This window comes from Galendromus occidentalis, unplaced genomic scaffold (genome assembly GCF_000255335.2).
Source record: "Galendromus occidentalis unplaced genomic scaffold, Mocc_1.1 scf7180000077121, whole genome shotgun sequence".
NCBI classification, from domain to species: Eukaryota; Metazoa; Arthropoda; class Arachnida; order Mesostigmata; family Phytoseiidae; genus Galendromus; species Galendromus occidentalis.
In genome coordinates, this window is record NW_003805109.1 from 754,344 (window position 1) to 771,904 (window position 17,561).

General features: G+C 50.6%; 4 protein-coding genes across 4 annotated transcripts; 2 read left to right on the forward strand and 2 right to left on the reverse strand.

The window, feature by feature from the left end:
• Positions 1 to 1,136: 1,136 nt before the first annotated feature.
• On the reverse strand, positions 1,137 to 7,838 carry LOC100897193 (Ribosomal RNA Processing 5). Its single transcript, XM_029110837.1, has 20 exons — positions 7,704 to 7,838; positions 7,448 to 7,602; positions 5,651 to 5,810; positions 5,279 to 5,489; positions 5,106 to 5,175; positions 4,836 to 4,968; positions 4,616 to 4,744; positions 4,279 to 4,515; positions 4,064 to 4,162; positions 3,834 to 3,977; positions 3,612 to 3,713; positions 3,352 to 3,471; positions 2,875 to 3,145; positions 2,616 to 2,785; positions 2,375 to 2,532; positions 2,131 to 2,251; positions 1,919 to 2,020; positions 1,701 to 1,800; positions 1,413 to 1,578; positions 1,137 to 1,296 (listed from the first exon to the last, which is right to left on the reverse strand). The coding sequence occupies exons 1-20, from the start codon at positions 7,836 to 7,838 to the stop codon at positions 1,137 to 1,139; spliced, it is 2,943 nt and encodes a 980-aa protein (XP_028966670.1).
• On the forward strand, positions 6,109 to 7,197 carry LOC100908305 (UPF0454 protein C12orf49 homolog). Its single transcript, XM_003741042.2, has 3 exons — positions 6,109 to 6,527; positions 6,675 to 6,769; positions 6,848 to 7,197. The coding sequence occupies exons 1-3, from the start codon at positions 6,306 to 6,308 to the stop codon at positions 7,110 to 7,112; spliced, it is 582 nt and encodes a 193-aa protein (XP_003741090.1). The 5' UTR covers positions 6,109 to 6,305; the 3' UTR covers positions 7,113 to 7,197.
• Positions 7,839 to 10,224: 2,386 nt separating the features above from the next.
• On the forward strand, positions 10,225 to 12,085 carry LOC100897337 (serine hydrolase-like protein). Its single transcript, XM_018638630.2, has 6 exons — positions 10,225 to 10,337; positions 10,455 to 10,607; positions 10,691 to 10,827; positions 10,911 to 11,073; positions 11,443 to 11,694; positions 11,815 to 12,085. The coding sequence occupies exons 1-6, from the start codon at positions 10,225 to 10,227 to the stop codon at positions 11,987 to 11,989; spliced, it is 993 nt and encodes a 330-aa protein (XP_018494146.2). The 3' UTR covers positions 11,990 to 12,085.
• Positions 12,086 to 13,443: 1,358 nt separating this feature from the next.
• Positions 13,444 to 17,019, reverse strand: LOC100897479 (polyhomeotic-like protein 2). The gene is made up of 10 exons (XM_029110838.1): positions 16,910 to 17,019; positions 16,745 to 16,801; positions 16,372 to 16,652; positions 15,472 to 16,290; positions 15,102 to 15,383; positions 14,795 to 14,881; positions 14,390 to 14,689; positions 14,137 to 14,266; positions 13,856 to 14,037; positions 13,444 to 13,767 (listed from the first exon to the last, which is right to left on the reverse strand). The coding sequence occupies exons 2-10, from the start codon at positions 16,791 to 16,793 to the stop codon at positions 13,444 to 13,446; spliced, it is 2,454 nt and encodes an 817-aa protein (XP_028966671.1). The 5' UTR covers positions 16,794 to 16,801; positions 16,910 to 17,019.
• Between the last annotated feature and the right edge of the window lie 542 nt (positions 17,020 to 17,561).

Consider the following 17,561-nt stretch of genomic DNA (forward strand, 5'->3'; position numbering starts at 1 on the left):
GACCTTTCGTACGGCCCGTTCATAGTGGATGGATGATGATGATCTTTCATCTGAAAGAGAGTCACCCTCCGTCGAGCTGGGAAGCGTTCGAGAATTTAACCCGTGCTTGAATAAATCTGGTTTACGCAGAGAGACGATGGCGCTTTTCTGTTCGACGCGCTCCAATATCGAGATTTGACTGTAATCGAATCGCGGCTTCCGAGTGCGTTCTTGGCGTCGAGGGGTTGGTACGGTGTCATCGCATTCCTACGGAAAAGGAAAAGCGGCGCCGAACACGCGTTTCGAATGCTCAGGAAGGGGTGCGAAATCCAGCATTCCAGAGGCAGGGGCACCGAGCCGGCTTCTCCCGACAAGGAGTCCCAAGAGGAGTGACAATCGTTCAAAGAAAGAAAAATTCAGCTGGGAGCGGAAGGATCACCCGCGAAAGTGGGCGAAATACCGCGCGCCGAGTCCGCTCTGCTTCCTCCACATCCTGAGGTCGAGAGAACCCTTCCCCGAGTCGCGGTTCGGCCCGCCGCTCCACCGCTTGCCGAAGGACCGTGTCGAGCACTTACACCCCTTTGTCATCCGAATATGAGCAAGCGATACCTGGAGAGAGCGATATGTTCGCGCAGACGCATATCACTCCCGGAATCAAAACTCCCCGGTAAGGGTTGCATAGGGCGGCCGCGTCCCCAGATCGATAATTAACCTCCTTGAGCGTCTTCTCTCAAAATGGAATATTCTGCCGGTATAGTATTGTACTTACATGGGAGCAGATGTTCACTCTGGCTCATCGCTCAGGTGAAGTCTAGGATCTCTCGCACTCCGAACGGAGTCCACGGAGGTCGCGTGTCGAAGGCGGTGCAGACAGAATGTCACGATCGGGTCGGTCCGAGATCTCCGCGCGTCTCCACGATGGAAAGATTCGAGCAGCGGCATCTCACTGAACTAACGACGATGACTAGGACAACTTCGATTGTACTTTGCGCTCTTAGAAGTCCGAATCTTATCCGCCCACTCCCGGTGTCTATCGAGTAAATCATGAGGCGTTCTGATAACGTACGAATTTATTTCGTTACACGAAATAATTAATTCGCTCGCACGGATATTTTGAGCCGGAGCGAAAATTCACTATCGCTCCCTCAAGCTCCGCATCAGGTCCGATCGAGATCAATATAGTCAACAACTTTTTGTTTAACTTCTTCGAGGCTCTCAGGTGTGCCGTGCTTCGTTTCGAAATCGAGCCATTTCTTGAAGGCGGATTTCATTTTCCGAACCGGGAGTTTGGCACTCAACAACTTGTTGAAGTTGATCCTGAAATCGCGAACAAGTCATTTGAAGATTTTCGCCTCCTTGAGGCCGTCGCCCGCTAAAATACCCGGCTGAATATACAGTATAGATCCCTGGACAGATTTGGATCCAGCCAGTACCTCACGGCATCGAAATCGTTCAGTTTGACAAGTTGATCGATGTACACATTCCAAAGATCTAGTCTTCTCGGGTACGAGAGCAGCAAGTTATCCATCAGACTCTTGCCGAAATCACGTTCTCCTTTCGCAAATTCCAACTGAGAAAACTTGAGGATGACTTCCACGTCTGAAAAAATTACAACATGGTTGGTGATTCCCCGGAAATCGATTCCTCCCGTCAAGGGGACGCGGAGAAGCGAAGAAATCATTTTTGGTACGGGAGTGTCAAGCACGGGCGTTTCCACTCACGTTCTTTCTCTGTGAGGGAATTGAAGCTTCGTTTCATCAATTGGCGAGCTTCTTGCAAGGAGCCGCTATCGAAGAGCCAGGAGCCGAAGTCGATCCACACCTGTCAGAAAATTCAAGTCGTTGAGCGATCTTCGGAACCCAGGTAACTCCGACCGATCCATTCCCCAACGAGTTGATGAAGACTCGAATGTCTATCGAATTCGATTCTTGGAACTCACCTCCCGGTGTTGCTTGAATTTCTTCAACATGATCTGATAGATTTCTCGGCAGAGTTCGTTCTTGCCGGTCATTCCGTAGATCTTCGCCATATGGGAGTACACCTTCATCGGAATAAAAAATGTTGTCTTATGAGCGCTGCACTCAGTTGACGATTGGGTCGATTTGTCGATCGGGTTCCCATGCGTCAGTCACCAAGAGTTCCGTGGTCTACCTTGATTGGGTCGTTCTGTTTCAAAGCCTCCTTGAAGACTGTATCCAGCGATTCCTGAGTGCCGTACATGTTCTCCAAGTTCAAAGAAGCAAGCCATAGGCTGAGTTTGTCCGCTTCGTTTCTGGAATAAGGAAGCCGATTTACCCCGAATCCTCGATTCCTGTCCTGGATCGTGAATCCTCGATTCTCATGCACAAATGAATACATCGATCAAGAACCATGACCGTTCTGGTGCTGCTCTCACCCTGAGACGAACTTCAGACCCCGCTTGGCCACTTGTCTCGCCTTGTCAACTTCTAGTTGCTGCAAATGGTGCGCCATATATTTCACCCATAGGGAGCCGTCACTCGGATCGGCCATCACCAGACGATCGAACTCTTCCGTAGTTTTAGGCATGTTTGTCTGTCGAGAGAGAGAGGCGCGGAATAATCCTCGTAACGTATTCGGCTTCCGTCAGTTATCGCATCTCGAAAAAAATAATGCACGGTATCACTCACTGCACCCGCAGGAGAAGTCAATTTCAGCTCAGCATCTCGGATGGCAGCTTCTTTCCTACGCCGGTCTTCCTCTCGTTCTCTCTTGTTCTTCTTCGGAGCTGTTGGAACTTCATCATCGTCGGAGGAGGATGACGAGTCGGAGTCCTCTTTCGTTTGTTCTGTTGATATGTGTGAGCAAGCCATATGAAAACCTTGCGTGCCATTCTTTCCCAACATAAAACGAGGAAGAGGGGGGAAAATCACCCACCTCGAGCGAGTACGCTGAGGTTTGGCTGAGCATCGTAGTCCCAGTTGAAACCTTCTTCATCCGCAAGTTCCGTCAAGGTGGAATTATCGAGCGAATTGTTTCCGTTTTCGTGCCCTTCTTCCGATTGCTCTTCTTCCGTCTCATCCTGAGCAGAAGGAATCGTCTCCGGGTCGGAAGCTTCCGCGAGCTCGACGACAACACCTTTTGCCGTCTCGAATTCGTCTTCCAACAGTCTGACCCTCACCACGGACAGATGCATCAAGCGTTTACGCTGGAAGGATTGGTTTATCCTAATCAAGAGCTCATACACGAAATAGAGTCCCCAAGTGGAAGGTGTGAGTTGAAGATTGAAGCCCCGTCGAAGGGAACGATTGTCACGTCCCGATCCGATCTGGCGATCCTCTCCCAGCTTCCTCTCTAGATCGAAAGGCAATGGGAAACTTGTCGATGGCCATCTCCAGATTCTGGAGAACTCACCAGAGTTCCGGTATCGTCCTTCAAATGACCCATGATTGGCCACATGTAGTCCATGCCGAGGAGGATTTTCGTTCGATCATCGTCCCTGCTCTTCACAACGAAACCTCGGAGCTCGCTTCCCTGCGTCGTAAGAAGAATCACTCAGGGAGACGCAAATATCTCACAGGCGACGGATATTCCCGATAAGTCATCAGCTATCTCAAGTGAGAAGGGTTTTGGGTCTAGTTGTGGTGCCTCTCCTCGATCGGGACATGGGCTACCTTTTTGCCATGGATCAATCTCGCGTTCATTATTCCGCGATCTTCAACGGCAGTTGGACCTTTCGGGAAGAGACCATGCAGCGTGGTTTCACGAGTGGCCCTCTGAAATTTTTTGACTTACATCATGAGAATAATCCTATCGCTCTAGTCTGTCAGCAAATGTGTGATACTTATATTGGAATAACTAAGCACACAAGATTTCCCCGCCCGAGTTTCGCGCACCTTCAGACGAGACACTCTCGTTGAAACAATAGCGACTCTTTTCTTCTCGTTGATGGCCATGATTACACCCAAACACGGAACGAGCTTGTCGTGTCGGTCCGTCTCTGAGTAATTGTCGTCCGCTTCAGTCAAGGGCAGATAGAACTGGAAGGAATAGACTGTAAGCAAACGGAAGTCTTCTGAAACTTCGAATTGTCCGTGGAATCATACTCTAAGGACAACCGTCCTACCTTCCAGCTTTGGAAACGAGCCCTACACGGAAGTAGAAACGCGGAATAATTGAACCGGATGATGGGCACGACAATGTCTTTTTGTAGTTTGTAGCACTCCTGTTTAGGAAAGAACGGGCGTTGATCAGGGAATCTCCACCGCGAGAGCACCGACCCCTCTCATTATGAAGGCATTCCCCGACAAAAAGAACGGAGCATAATCATCCTAAGCTTACATCTTTCGGAACTCTGGAAGCCATGAAATCGGTAAATTTTCCGATATTCCTATCCAGTCTGAATGTATAAACGTTGATAGCCGCTCCGTCGTTCAGTTTTGCAGCGTAGTAAAGGAGCTTGTCGTCCCAGTTTTGGAAGGGAATGAAACCCTTGATCGTCGGTGTCAGACAGACCGTCAGTTTGTCGTCGTAAGCCGTGTCGGCCGGACATTTGAAAGTCAAAAACTGCGTTGATACCTGAAATCACAAATCTCCTTCCTTTGGATCAAGTTCCCCCCAGGGGAGTATCTAAAAAAGCGAACCCGAAGGTGAGAAACGCTGAGATTGGCTAACGCACCTTAAATATCCACTTATCCGGTGGGATGAGGGTCGTGGAGGCTATCAAATTGCCCGTCAATCCTCTGACACGCATCAGGAAGGGGCACTGCTCGATTTCCAGAACATCGCGGACGAATATTGTCACTTCCTGGAAGAACTCCAGATTATTGATCCCTTCACGGTGGGATCGGATACGGAGAGCTTCTCCAAATCGACCGCGGATCTGCGGAAAAACTCACTTGTCCCTCGTTGAACCAATTCATTGGCTCAGCGAAATCGTCAAGTTGTACAAACATCTGGGAGACATGCAGAGCACAGATTTTTCCGCACACGTCCAGAAGGAACCCTTCGTTTTCGCATCTCCGCTTGATCCTTCGTATCGAGAATCAAAACGGGAGTAGTGAATTAGGCTGACGATTTATGACGGACTTCTATATAGCCTTGTTCGAATGATCGAGTATCTCCTAGGGCATGAAGAGTCATCTCGAATGAGTCTTCTGAACACTCACGTTGCTTTCTTTTGGTCCCCAATGCTGAATTTACATTTCTCCAGGAAATATGTGTAAGCAGTCTTTAGACCTAGAAGTGGGGCAGAGGAATCCCTGAGCACACGAAATAAGCATGTCGACGCCAGGAACTCTCCCGAATGTCGAGCTAGCCGGAAATCAGCCACACGACCTACCGGCGGTCGCAGATGCGATGTTCGACTTCGCCTTTTCGGGGTCGGAGACAGCTTGGGACCGTTCCGGTTTCGCAACTGATGGTATGCTTGCAGGCAGTTCCCATGCCTTGTTGCCATTTTTCTCGGTCGCATTATTCTGGTCGCCGGATCTTCGTTTCTTACGGGATAGATCATTTTCGAGTCCATCGATATTGGCAGCGAACGCGTAAGCCTGGAAGGGGTGATGGTTTGATTAGCGAGGAGCGAGGAGATAGATGAGGAGAACTCTCACGACGATAGAAGTGATGCAAGAGTTTGCCTATAAAGCAAGGAGCTTCCCGGAAGTCTCCACCTCCGGATGCGTCTGAGCTGCTCGATCCTCTGGGAGCTTACCACATTCTTCCCTGTCAGAGCATATTTCGCTTGCTTCTCTTTCAGCGCGCCCAACCTTAGCAACGCACCGGGCTCTTTCCGGTCTATATCTGAGCGTTCCTCGATGACTTGCTTCCGCTGCTGCCGACGCCGGAGGACAAAATCCTGGAGCTTCTCGAGCCTGAGAACAGGAGGAACGATCTGATAAGGAGGCGGGTTAGCTACAAACCTATCGTTCATGGATTATTCTATCGTTCATTCCAACCTCCGGGAGTTCAACCCCTGGATCGACGCTACTGCTCACGCCGTAGCTCTGATCCCAAACTCCGACTCCCTATCGGGTACTCTGTGAACGAGACAAGTCTTTCGCCTCCGCTGTGAAAGATTCGAAAAACGCGCCCAAAATGCAAAGGCCGCAGTGTCCAGGTTCGAGTGGAGATTACCAGACACGAGCCATCCCACCGAAAATAAACAATCCAGATCGGGATTCATTCTAAAGCAGTAAGGCCTTCTGGTCTTCACACACACGGCAGCGCTCTGTTGTGCTTCTCCCCTTCCAGTCACCATGCCGCTCAGCTGGCCGTCATTCGGTGTTTGTCATTTTTGACACTATGAAGCGGTGTCTGTCGCTGAAGAGGCGCATATCCGTAATTCGCGGTCCAGGGGATGTGATGTGATGATTAACGCCAGTCAGTTCATTCGTTTTTTCCGTAAGAAACTTGTACTGGGCTTAATCTTCTCAGCTTCCCTCATTTACTGCGTCACTACTGTCCTCCGGGATTCACCGGGGGTCGGTCAAGGCGCCGACGGTTCGGAAATGGGTTCGATATCGTTGCCCGCCAACTCATTTCGCTGGACCACGAACACTACGTCCCTGACATGCCGGAATTCTCTCCAGGTGATTGGGGCTTCTTCGAAGCCACGCTTTCCGCCGTAATCGTCGCTAGATCATTATCAATAGTCACAAGCTCGGGATCGATCAAGATCATGACATCCATCGGGGAAGGCCCCGAATTCAAACAGTATTCTCATGGGCTATTTTCAGGGCCCACAATGGGTTGCCGATGACCGAGGATATGTGTGCAATAGGACTCTGCTTCTGAGCTCGGGCTGCTGCGATGCCGATCAAGGCCTCGAGAGGTACGAAAATTCCGGATCGCTTCATGAGTCTGACGTCGTACGAATATGATTACCCTCTAACAAAACCGATACCCGCAGATATCCGTGCGATTCATGCGCTGACGGCTGTTGTTCTTCGTACGAGTTCTGTATTTCGTGCTGTCTACGTCCCCAACAGCGACCCACGCTCGAAAGGGTCCTGGGACGCCTGGGTCGGAGCCCGAAATCCCTCAAATTGTATGCGCTCGTACAAACTCAATTTGATCTTTGCCTGACCAAATGCAGGACGTCATCGCAGAGTGTGCGGAATGAAAACACCTACATCGATCCCGTCAAAAAACATTGTTTCGGAGAAAATTCCTAACGTCAAGTTCCAGCTACTACGGGAAACTGAGCATCGGTGATGCAAGAGGGGTATTGTACAGTGAAATTGAATAAAGGTTTGACGCATACGACCATGATTGTGATCGAGCTCATATATATGGTGACGTGACAGCCATCCCACTTCGAGTATTCCAAGCCGGCAGATTCAGAGCGGCAGGCTCAAGGAGTCAGGGCGAAGGAATCGACAATCATCGAGGTCGAACTCTTCTCCGAGCCCTTCTTTGTCCTCTCATCTCTATCATGTCTCTCGCAGCCCGATCTAAGCACACCCCCCTCGTCACACCGAAAATTCTGCATGCAGAAAGGACTACCAACCTGATGCTGTCTCTTTCGAGGAGATTCTGACGTAATTTATCCTTGTCGATTTTGACTTGGCCATCGACAATTTTCCGGCATCCTTGTCGAAATTCGGCTTTCTCGAAGGACGTGAGAGATGCATAAAGCTCCATTGTGATTGGTCGCAGCAACTCCTGAATTTTCATTCATTGTTTCTTTCACTATTCACGGAGAAGTATTTTCGAGGATCCGGACGTTTCCCGAAGAAACCGGCACGCTGAGAATTCTCCCTTACCCGTGGTGCAGTCGCCAGAATCGATGCATCGCTCTTCTTCATTTTAATCCCTTTGGCCAAAAGAAGCTTGAGGTTGGCCTCAATTTCTGCCAATCGATTTTTCTGGATCCTAGGTTTGAACGCTCTGCGCTCCATCTTTCGTTCCCCACGACTGCTTTCGACTGGTTCCTTGAGGGAAGGAGGAGAACTCGACGTTGCCTATTTTTCTACTTATTCAGCGGACAGGATGAGACTACGGAACATAGACAAGCACACGGCGCGTATCTGCCACAGTGGGCTCCGTCGAATGGTGACATCATGAGAGCTTCCGTCGCATCCGCGAACAATTCGTTTCTGGCTTCCCGATCGATAATGAGAGACCCTCGGGGCAGACGATGAAGGTTCCTGACACGCGAATGCTCCTTGCATGCGACTCTCTATCATCATATGCGATATGTCTACTAATAGTGTGCTCTACGCAACCGAGAAACCAGGAGGTATCCCTCACTTGCGGAAGTCCCTTCTACGCGACTGTTATTGTATAAGACACCTCACCTCCATGACATCAGAATTCACTTCAAGGTGCAAATTCGTATTCGTAAGGTAAGTCACTCATCCACTAGAGAAAACACTGGCATTCCTCCGCTCACATGGATCTTCAGAAAATCGAATCCGCTCGGGTAACCACGTGCGATCACAGTGACTAGGGGGCGCTGGGCGCAGTTTCCTCCTCTCAATCATAAACACAGGAGAGGACTGCCTCGGATCTCCAGGTGACATTCTATTTCGCCGGATAATTCTATTGAAACGGATATACAATATCTTTGGGTTTCGAGTGCCGCCAGGTGCAGCGTAAAGCTGGAGTCCTGAGCCCGGCGTCATACGCTTGTGCGTGTTCTGTTATTTGTGCCGTCAGCCTTCGCGCTCGGGAGCGTTCGACAAGAGCACCGAATTTACCATTTCGCGTGATGGGTCCCGCTTGTCATTGAGCAGAAACCGAACGCTTGTCGGAACACCTGTACTGAGAGGCGAGAGATTCGGGGGATTCAGGTGATTCCTCCTGAACCGGGGGACCTCAGGTGATTTCTTCGAGTCAGGTTCGTACTCCGGCGCATCACCTCCCCCATCCAGAGTCCTCTAGAGCTTTAGCTCCGCAGAGTTACAAGGATCTCGCATGACCAGAGAGAACGAAATCTTGTGGGAGCCGCTTACTCCGCCGGTATGAGTAGAATTCGTGAGCGATAGAAGCCGGCTATCCGGGGAGCCGGGATGCTCGCATGACGGGACATACCCCAGAAGCTGGTGCGACTCTTACATGTCTCCGGGAGACTACGGTCGAGCGTACTCGTCCTCCGAAAAGAGTAGACCTGCATCAGTTCGCACGCGCGTCGATCCATGAGTATCCGACGCGTGTGAACGATAGGTGGTGAATTTCAATTTTCCGGTTCCGTTGTTCCCGCAAAATTCCGGCATGATCGCCAGGGTCAGGATGATTCGGATTATAGTAGTTCAATACTTCTTACGACAAGAGTTTCAAGGGGATTTTCCGGAATCGGCAATTGTACCGATCGGAAAAGATACCAGGCGAAATTTAGAGCTCCTCCGGAATTCGGATTCAGCATGAGCTCGTAGTTCTGACCCATGGCGCCCGTGGGAACAGGAAAGTCCATCCGCCTCGGAACGACAGAGGTCGGAGTCCGCGCAAGAGCAAAGTTACGGGGAATCGATAGTAGATTGAACGTGAAAGTCTTGAAGACAACGGGATTTCAGTCGCCCAAAGGAAAGACAAGTTTCGACAACCGCCCCTAGCGACCTAGACAGGCTGCCCGGGTCAGGCTTCCAAAAGCCCCCCAAGAAAGCCTTCCACACTGCGAAGCTGGTCTCGACGTAGTCCTTAATCGGGGGGATGGGAAGAAGACGGAGATATTGACCTCTTATTCAATTATTGCAGTTCTATTTCATAAAGATCTCGTGTTATGCGAGATCTCGAACCGTCTCCTTTGATGGACCACCACCCAGAAAGGCGTGTGCAAATATTCATAAACACGTTCAGTATCGGGTCTGCCCCTCTTTTTCTTATACGTGGAGGATAAGCAATCGCGGGTGTTCTTCAGCCATCTCCCTGAGAAGGTCGTCATGGGTGGGACATTCGCATGACGAAGTGCCCCGATGGATTCTACCCTTATGGAAAGTACCACAATAACTGGACACATTCATACCTACAAACACATACGCACAGATTTACGCATCCTTAATGACGCACGTTGGATGACTTACGTGAGATTTCGGCTCCCGACTTCGCTGTGGGAACGTCAATCTTAGACTCAGGTCTCACTACTCTTCACACACCGCATACCGTCAAAAACTCTTATGTGCCGATGGTGGAGCAATTTCGATCTGCTGTCGGATCCTCGCACGAGAACGTAGGATTCAAGAGATCGCTAGGGTCCCGAGAGTCATGCAAGGCTTGAGAGAAATAGCAGCAGATGTCATGTAGACTTCTTACGGAGAAATTTCTCTTTCTAGTTAAGACCTGTTCAGCATGAGCATCCAAGCACTTGCGCTCTGCGGGCGCGCCGTGTTGAGAGCGAAGTCGACCTCGGCCATACTAAGAACCTCACGGAGGGAGATCCAAGCTTACACCAACCAGTGGAAGTGAGTTCTCCAATTTTGATTCCTCTTCATACCGCCGTCCGCCTCACCAATGTCCGGCGACTTCGACGATTTGAAATGCGATCCCGAACTGAGCCAGAACCTCTTGAATTTTCGAAGGCTGGAAGAAATCCGCATCCCGACCCCCTGTGGTACTTTGGCGGCGAAAGCGTGGGGCGACGCGAGTGCGAAACCCATCTTAGCTCTCCATGGATGGCAAGACAACGCGAATTCGTTTGATCTGCTCATACCTTATCTCAAGCCCAAGTACAGGTTCGTATCCTGCAGTTTTTCCCCGTCCATGAGCCCAAGTGGATTACGTGGCAGAAAAAAGGTCAATGACAAGTTTACCGTAGGATAATCGCACTGGACTTCATAGGCCACGGTTACTCGTCCCATTTGGCGCCCGGTCTATTCTATTCTCCGAACAGCTTCATCATGGATATACAGCGTGTCGCCGACTACTACGACTGGGAGCAGTTCACTATAATCGGTAAGAACGAAGAATCTCGGAACCGTCGCCGTTATGAGTTATCCGTAACCAGCTGAAGGAATGGCTATCCCTCGCTCTTCCAGGGCATTCCATGGGCGGAGGCATCGGGCACGTTTACGCGATGCTCTTCCCCGATAGACTTAAGACATTGGTGACCATTGACGTGCCCCTGCCTGCCACGATGACGACGGACAAGTTTGTCATGATGACCGTTTTCTCTACCTTGAATCTCCTCCGCATCGAAAGGTCAGACAGTGAATACCAAGTACCTTATCAGGTGGAGCGACTGAGAAGTCCCTCCTTATAGTCCGGATGATTGAACTCCGAGTCGTGGATGGAGTTCCGACACAATCGAGGAACGATAGACTATGTAACCCTCACTACAGAGCGGATCGAGATCTATGAATGTCGGAACTGCGACAGGGACCGCTCCCTCGGCTCGTCCCACCCGGGAGGAACTCTCCTGAGGAACCCCGGCCCGAATCCTGCCGATATTATCGGATCGGCCCAGTCTCGAGCGATTTGCTTGCATGAGGCTTCACTGACTGAGGAATCAGAAGTCTTGCACTTCCCGGACCATAACGAGCTCTAACGGTCCATATTGTTCGTTTTCAGGGAGTACTTCGGCGAGAAGCCCTTCGCTTACCCAGAAGCTGAGATTATCGAGAAGCATATGACAGCCATCAGAAATGCTTATACAGAGGATGCGTTGAGGGTACTCATGAAAAGAGGATGCACAAGGATAGGCGAAGATCAATACACCTTCAACCGAGATAGACGGCTCAAATATATATATTGGAACTCGTTTGACGCGGATACCTCCGAGCAGCTCGCAGCGTTGTATAAAAACGAGCTTCTAGCCATCCGGTACGTGAGCTCGACCGACGATGAACCATTAGAGTTTCCGTCCGTGAATGCAAATGTACCTACTGATCGATCGAGGCGATGAAAGCTAATAATTACAAGCGATCCTCAAATACGTTTCAGGTGTCTCCCTATGCAATTCAAACGGGAAGGCTACCATAAGATTCAACAAATTCATCAAGAGAACTGCTCGCGGTATCAATATACGGAACTCGAGGGACTTCACCACATACAGATGACAGACCCGCAGAAACTAGCTCCAGTGATCAACGACTTCCTCGATGGATGTGAGACTTGACAGAATTCTACTTTGCCAGCAAATGAGAAGCGAATCGAGAAGCATACGTGTTCTACATCTAGATAGGCCGTGATGTTCATTCGTTAGAAGATGTTATCGAGATCTGTTATGTCTTTTTATCGTTCATAAAGGGAGAAGCATGTTTGGAACTCATCGACTCGTCCTTCATGATCATTAAGAGATTGTAACACATCCCTCGCGCCGGTCTCTGGCAGGACCGCAGAGATTCAGATCATTTCAATCAGCCTTCTCCCTCCAGGACATGATCAGGATAGGGGAAGAAGATGAGGGAACTCCGACGGTCAGGAGTCGATTGGTAGTGGAATCATGCGGATTTCTACCAGCGGTTCGACAATGGGGAACTCTTCCGCAGACCACGGAAGCTCCTTCCATCGTTTCCCACAGGAGTACCTTGCGATAGGAGTCAGACAACGGGGAGCGCATATTCACGGGCTCAAGCAGAACGGAAGGAAACTATCGGTCGCAGACGGAATTGTTCGACCAGAGCCTGAGCTAGAGGTCCCTGCTGAAACTCGGGGCTCGGGGTCAGCGATCGTCGAAATACGCCCCCTCTCGTCAGGCCTGCCACCGCGAAAGCCACATTCGACCATAATATACCGGATGAAAATACGTTGATACTTCGATGTGAAACCGTATCATTTATTCTCCTCATTTTCCCTCCTCACGCATCCGTGTGCACTAGCGTCGAAACGCGGAACCAGGGCGAGTAATCTCCTTGAGAATGAAAATTGACCAAATCGGCGACCTGATTGATGACTCCCGTTCAAGAACAAGGTGACAACAACATGTCCAGAGCTGACATGTATTACTCTTTCGAGGGTCCGAGGCTGGATTGGGATAGAAGGAACAACATCGGTCCGACCTCTTGTCATCGAATGGACCGAACGGGATCCGATCTCAGTCGCGACCCGGCCGAATGGCACGGGTTTCCATCCAAGCTCAAGGTTCGCGTCACCATTCTTCGAAATCGTGGGCGACGGTCGGCGGAGCCGAGCGTATTCTTCCAAACAGACTGGGTTTTCCACCCCTTGTCTCATTTGCGGAGAGGGAAAACAAACTTCCGGAGTCTTTGGGCGAGTTACACCGAAATTCTTGAAGGTGCAGAGGTCGGATACCTGCTGGAAGTCGCAAACTGGCTATACGTCTGGTTGGGATTCGCGAGATCGCCATTCCAAGGCGTCTCAGTTCGAGGACCCGGGGCTCCCGGCAGAGATTCCAAGCACGTGTCACGGTTAGTCATACTCCTTTATTGTATGCTCGGATGTGTATTTATACTTTTATGTATTGTTATGTACAGATAGGCGTATCTTAGATTACATCAATGACTGAGATTGGTTTCCCAACCTTATTCGCGATCCACACCCACTCGAATGCTTGCGTCATTCGTCGAAACGTCATCGATCGCCGTCACCAGAATACTGAATGGGAAGCGATCAGGAAAGCAACTGGTCCAGGCGCATGCAAATTTTCGCTGCTGGGCCGAGCTTCATGTTCTTTATTTTCGCGAAACTCTCTTCCTTCAATATGAGCAGCGCCTCCCCGTCGATCTCTTGAGCGCGGAACTCCTCCGCATACGCCGCACATCCCGAAATGCTGTTGATGAACTCGAAAACCTCTTGAACGTTCCAGAATTTCGGGATCTTTCCGAATTTCTCGCCGTTCTGAGCCTCAGCAGATCTTTGTGGAGTAGTTTCATCATTTGACGTCTTCTGCTGCGACCTCGCAGCACTCTCCGGTGCAGAGGCATTCTCACCGACCTGGAATAGGGAGCCAACCTAAGTAGCCGCAAGATCTGCAGCATACGGGAGAGATGAATGGGGAACGTATCTGGGGAAGGCTACTCACTCTCTCGTCGTTTGGAACAGCGCCTTCGGTCTCTGGCAGGGTTGCTTCGGTGCTGTTCTCGACTTTCCGTTTTCTCTCCTTGTCGGTGCCGAAAAGTGTTTCGTGTTCTCTTCGCAAAACATCGGATAAAAGAGCTCGTCTGCTCACTGGGAATGGAGTCGGACCTTCCCGGATGACGTATCCTGCGGAGAGACACGCTTTAAGAGAGCACTCGTTCCCCGGCCACGATCATCGATGGTAACAATTCGAAATCAGCGAGAGAAACGAGAGCGTGAACATACCATCGATTATATGGGTGAGGATTTCCGAGGCTTCCTCCATCTCTGGTGCCTCTCCGCCTTCCTGAGGGAAAGGAGCTGCTATGGCTGGAGATGTGCTGATCTCCGGCTCGGGCATATCCGGCAGAGTGACCTTTGAGAAATCCGATTTAGACATCCAACATTCCAAAGAAGGATTTTCTCTGCAGCGAGCAACGGAAAATTCTTCCCATTGCCTCCGAAGGTCCGCAGCGTAGCGTGCGGCAGACATACTCACCACTGTCACTCTGGGAGGCATGGGTGATATACTAGCGTCCATCGGTGAGACCGTTGCAACGGGTAGCATCGACTGGGGCTCAGTTATCGGCGCGACAACTCTCATAGCCTGAACGAGCCCGTTGGTTTCCTGTTTCGATATCTCATCGGCTGCGCTCCCCTTGATTTCGGTTCCGGGCGATACTCCAGTCAGCTGATGGTTAGACGAGGGTCGCGAACCCGCTCCTCGAGGAGCCCGTGGGTTCAGCCCTTGGTTCATAGCGGTTTTCATCCCAACAGCGATCTGTTGCTGAGGCTGCGGCTGGAATAAATTTCATTTTCGGATGGAGTTCGATAGAGCTGATCGGTAATGTGGATGTGGGAATACGGAACATAGGAGAGACCGGTTCGAGGCCAAGTTACGCACTGTGGGCGGTCGAGGCATCCTTTGATTCCCGGGCTGAATCAGAGGACTCTGCACGGTGGTCGTCATTATTTGGTTTCCGGCTTGTATCTGTGGGGAGCGGAATAGTTCAGCCATGGACACGAACTACCTCGATTGTCTTCGGGATAAAGCTTCTCCATTGTAAAGGATGGCTAACCGTGATTTGTCCACTATGAGGAATGTGGGAATTGGATAGAAGTGCTTGCTGAGCGAGGGGTAGCTGTACAGGGATTTGTTGTGCTGTTTGATGTTGTTGTTGCGGGGGCTGTTGTTGTTGTTGTTGCTGCGCTTGTTGCCGTTGTTGTTGCATGTGCTGTTGCGCCTGCTGTTGTGCCTGTTGTTGCGTCTGTTGCTGCGCGAGCTGCTGCTGCGCTTGTTGCTGGGACTGTGACGCTTGCTGCTGCTGCTGCTGTTGTTGTTGTTGCTGTTGTTGTTGAGGAGTCAGGGGAGGATTAGGAATGTGGAGCGTCGGCGTCGATTGGTTCAAAGGAGAGGTTCCTACCAAGGTCTGAGGACTAACGCTATGGACAACGTTCGGCAGAACACCAGTGGAAACTTGCTGATTCACTTGCTGAAATTGATCCTCGAGTGAAAATGTGTATAGAAGAGTTCGAATCATTTTCCAATGAATATCGATTAAGATTGGAAAAAACACCTACTTGTGATGTTTGCAGTTGCTGCTGGACCTGCATGGGTTGCAGCTGTTGCTGTTGAGCGGTGGGAGCGCTTTGGATGTAGACATTACCGTCATGCTGATTCCGAATGAGGATCGGAGATTGCAGCAATGGGTTCCCTTGTAATTGACCGGCCCATGAAATACCAGGACCAAAAGCGTTGAACGCTTGCAAAGGACTGATGATCTGAGGCTGCCCCAGAACGGATTGACCCCCAGTGGTGATCAACTGCTGTGATGGGCCGGGGTTGATATGTCGGTACGGGGAGTTTTGAACACTGGTGATTTGAAGTTGTCCCTGTGCACCTTTCTGCTGACCAACGAACTTCTGCTGACCGCCTTTCTGATTCTGTTGTGCTTGAATACTCTGTGAAACCATGCTTCCTTGAGGAAGGACCCCCAGTGGGCTATAGAATAACGTCTGCCCATTCGGTCCGGACTGAGTGACAAACTGGGTCTGAGGATGTCCCGTTATGATCGATTGTCCTTGTCCCGTCACAATTTGCTGATTCGACTGAGATCTCTGCGGCATGTTCTGGACTTTGTTCGGTCCGGCTTGACTCGTGACGGCACCATTTTTCGTTTGGTTCTGATTCATCATCGACTGTTTGTTATCGCCGCTTTGGGCGAGCTTCTGCGGGGGATTCTGTACAACGGTGATCCCTTGGCCTAGCGCTGCTTGTTGGAGCGTCAAACCTCCAGCGGAGGAGAGGAGCATCGGCTGCTGCCCGGTCGGGTATATCGATTGAATGTACGCTCCTGCATTGAGTTGACCCTGCGGGAGCATCGATACCTGCGAAGGAAACTGGAAAAACATTCTCTGAGTCAAGTTTAAGCTCTAAAGCCTGTCAGTAACGCCCGATGTCCGACCGTATCAGATGCTAACCTGGAGTCCACCCTGGGCCATTGTTTGGATCACGGTTGGTTGCTGAACCATGTTCCCAACCGAAGACACCACAGCCGATGTGAACTGCAAAGTATTCGCACTGGTCGCTTGATGCTGTGACGTGACAACCAGCTGGTTTGGAGGAGCAGGAGAACTCGTCAGATGCGGACTAGGAGACGGATGAGGGGGGGTAGAGCCCACGGTAGAGAGATTCGGTGTCGTCGGAGCGGGAGATTCCGGAGGGGCCATTTGGGGACTCATCGTTGCTTGTTGGGAGATCACTGTCGGAGTAAAGGATGGAACTTAGCTCTCAATCCAGGAGTCCCGGATGGTTTCGATCGAATATCAAACCGACGCCGACGTCCCAACATACCAAAGCTCGTTTGTGAAGCTCCTGATGAGCTCGAATTAGGCAGATTCATATCAAATGCTGCAGGATGAAATCGACGAATCAATACTCGCGAGGCGGAAAGACAATCGAAAAGGAAAGGTGCTGAGGCAAGTTCCCTGCTCCGAGCCAATATTAGAATCGACTTACTGTTTGTGATTGTCAAACGGACATCTGACAAGTTCGACGGACTTCGCTTGAAGTCGCCCCAGATCCCCCACTGATGAGCGTCCTGGAGGCCGACACGATGTATGCGAGCGATGATATGCTTGCGCCCAAGGAGAGAACGGCCGTCGATCCGCGGACTTGAAACTTGAACTTCACCAAAACTACAGTTCGACCCCGCTCATCATCCGACACTTTTCTGAATACGAGACGCAGTCGAAACTCTAGCTGAAGTCCGAGTGCTACGATCGCTCGATGGTAAGACTTTTCCCGTGCGTTTGTACGTAGGCTTGAGATAAAGTAGAAGGCTTTTGTACGTACGCAAAGTCTATGGGAAACTCGTTTCAGGAGTACGGGGGTAAAATTGAATACAAACGAAATTTGTTGATGGGAGAGCGAAGGTGATTGTGCTGATGATCTTTGACGTCAGTTTGAACGCGATCGGGCGGTCTTTTGGATTCTCTCTCCCTCTCCACCCCAGAGACCACTGTGAAGCTCACCCGGCTTGCGATGTATGGGGATGGGCCGGATCTCGCTAGATCACCACCCGAAGACGGCTCCATCACCCTTTGAGTCTGCGACAAGACTTCCCAACAAACGCAAGACTCGGCAATGCGATGTGTATACACACGAATGG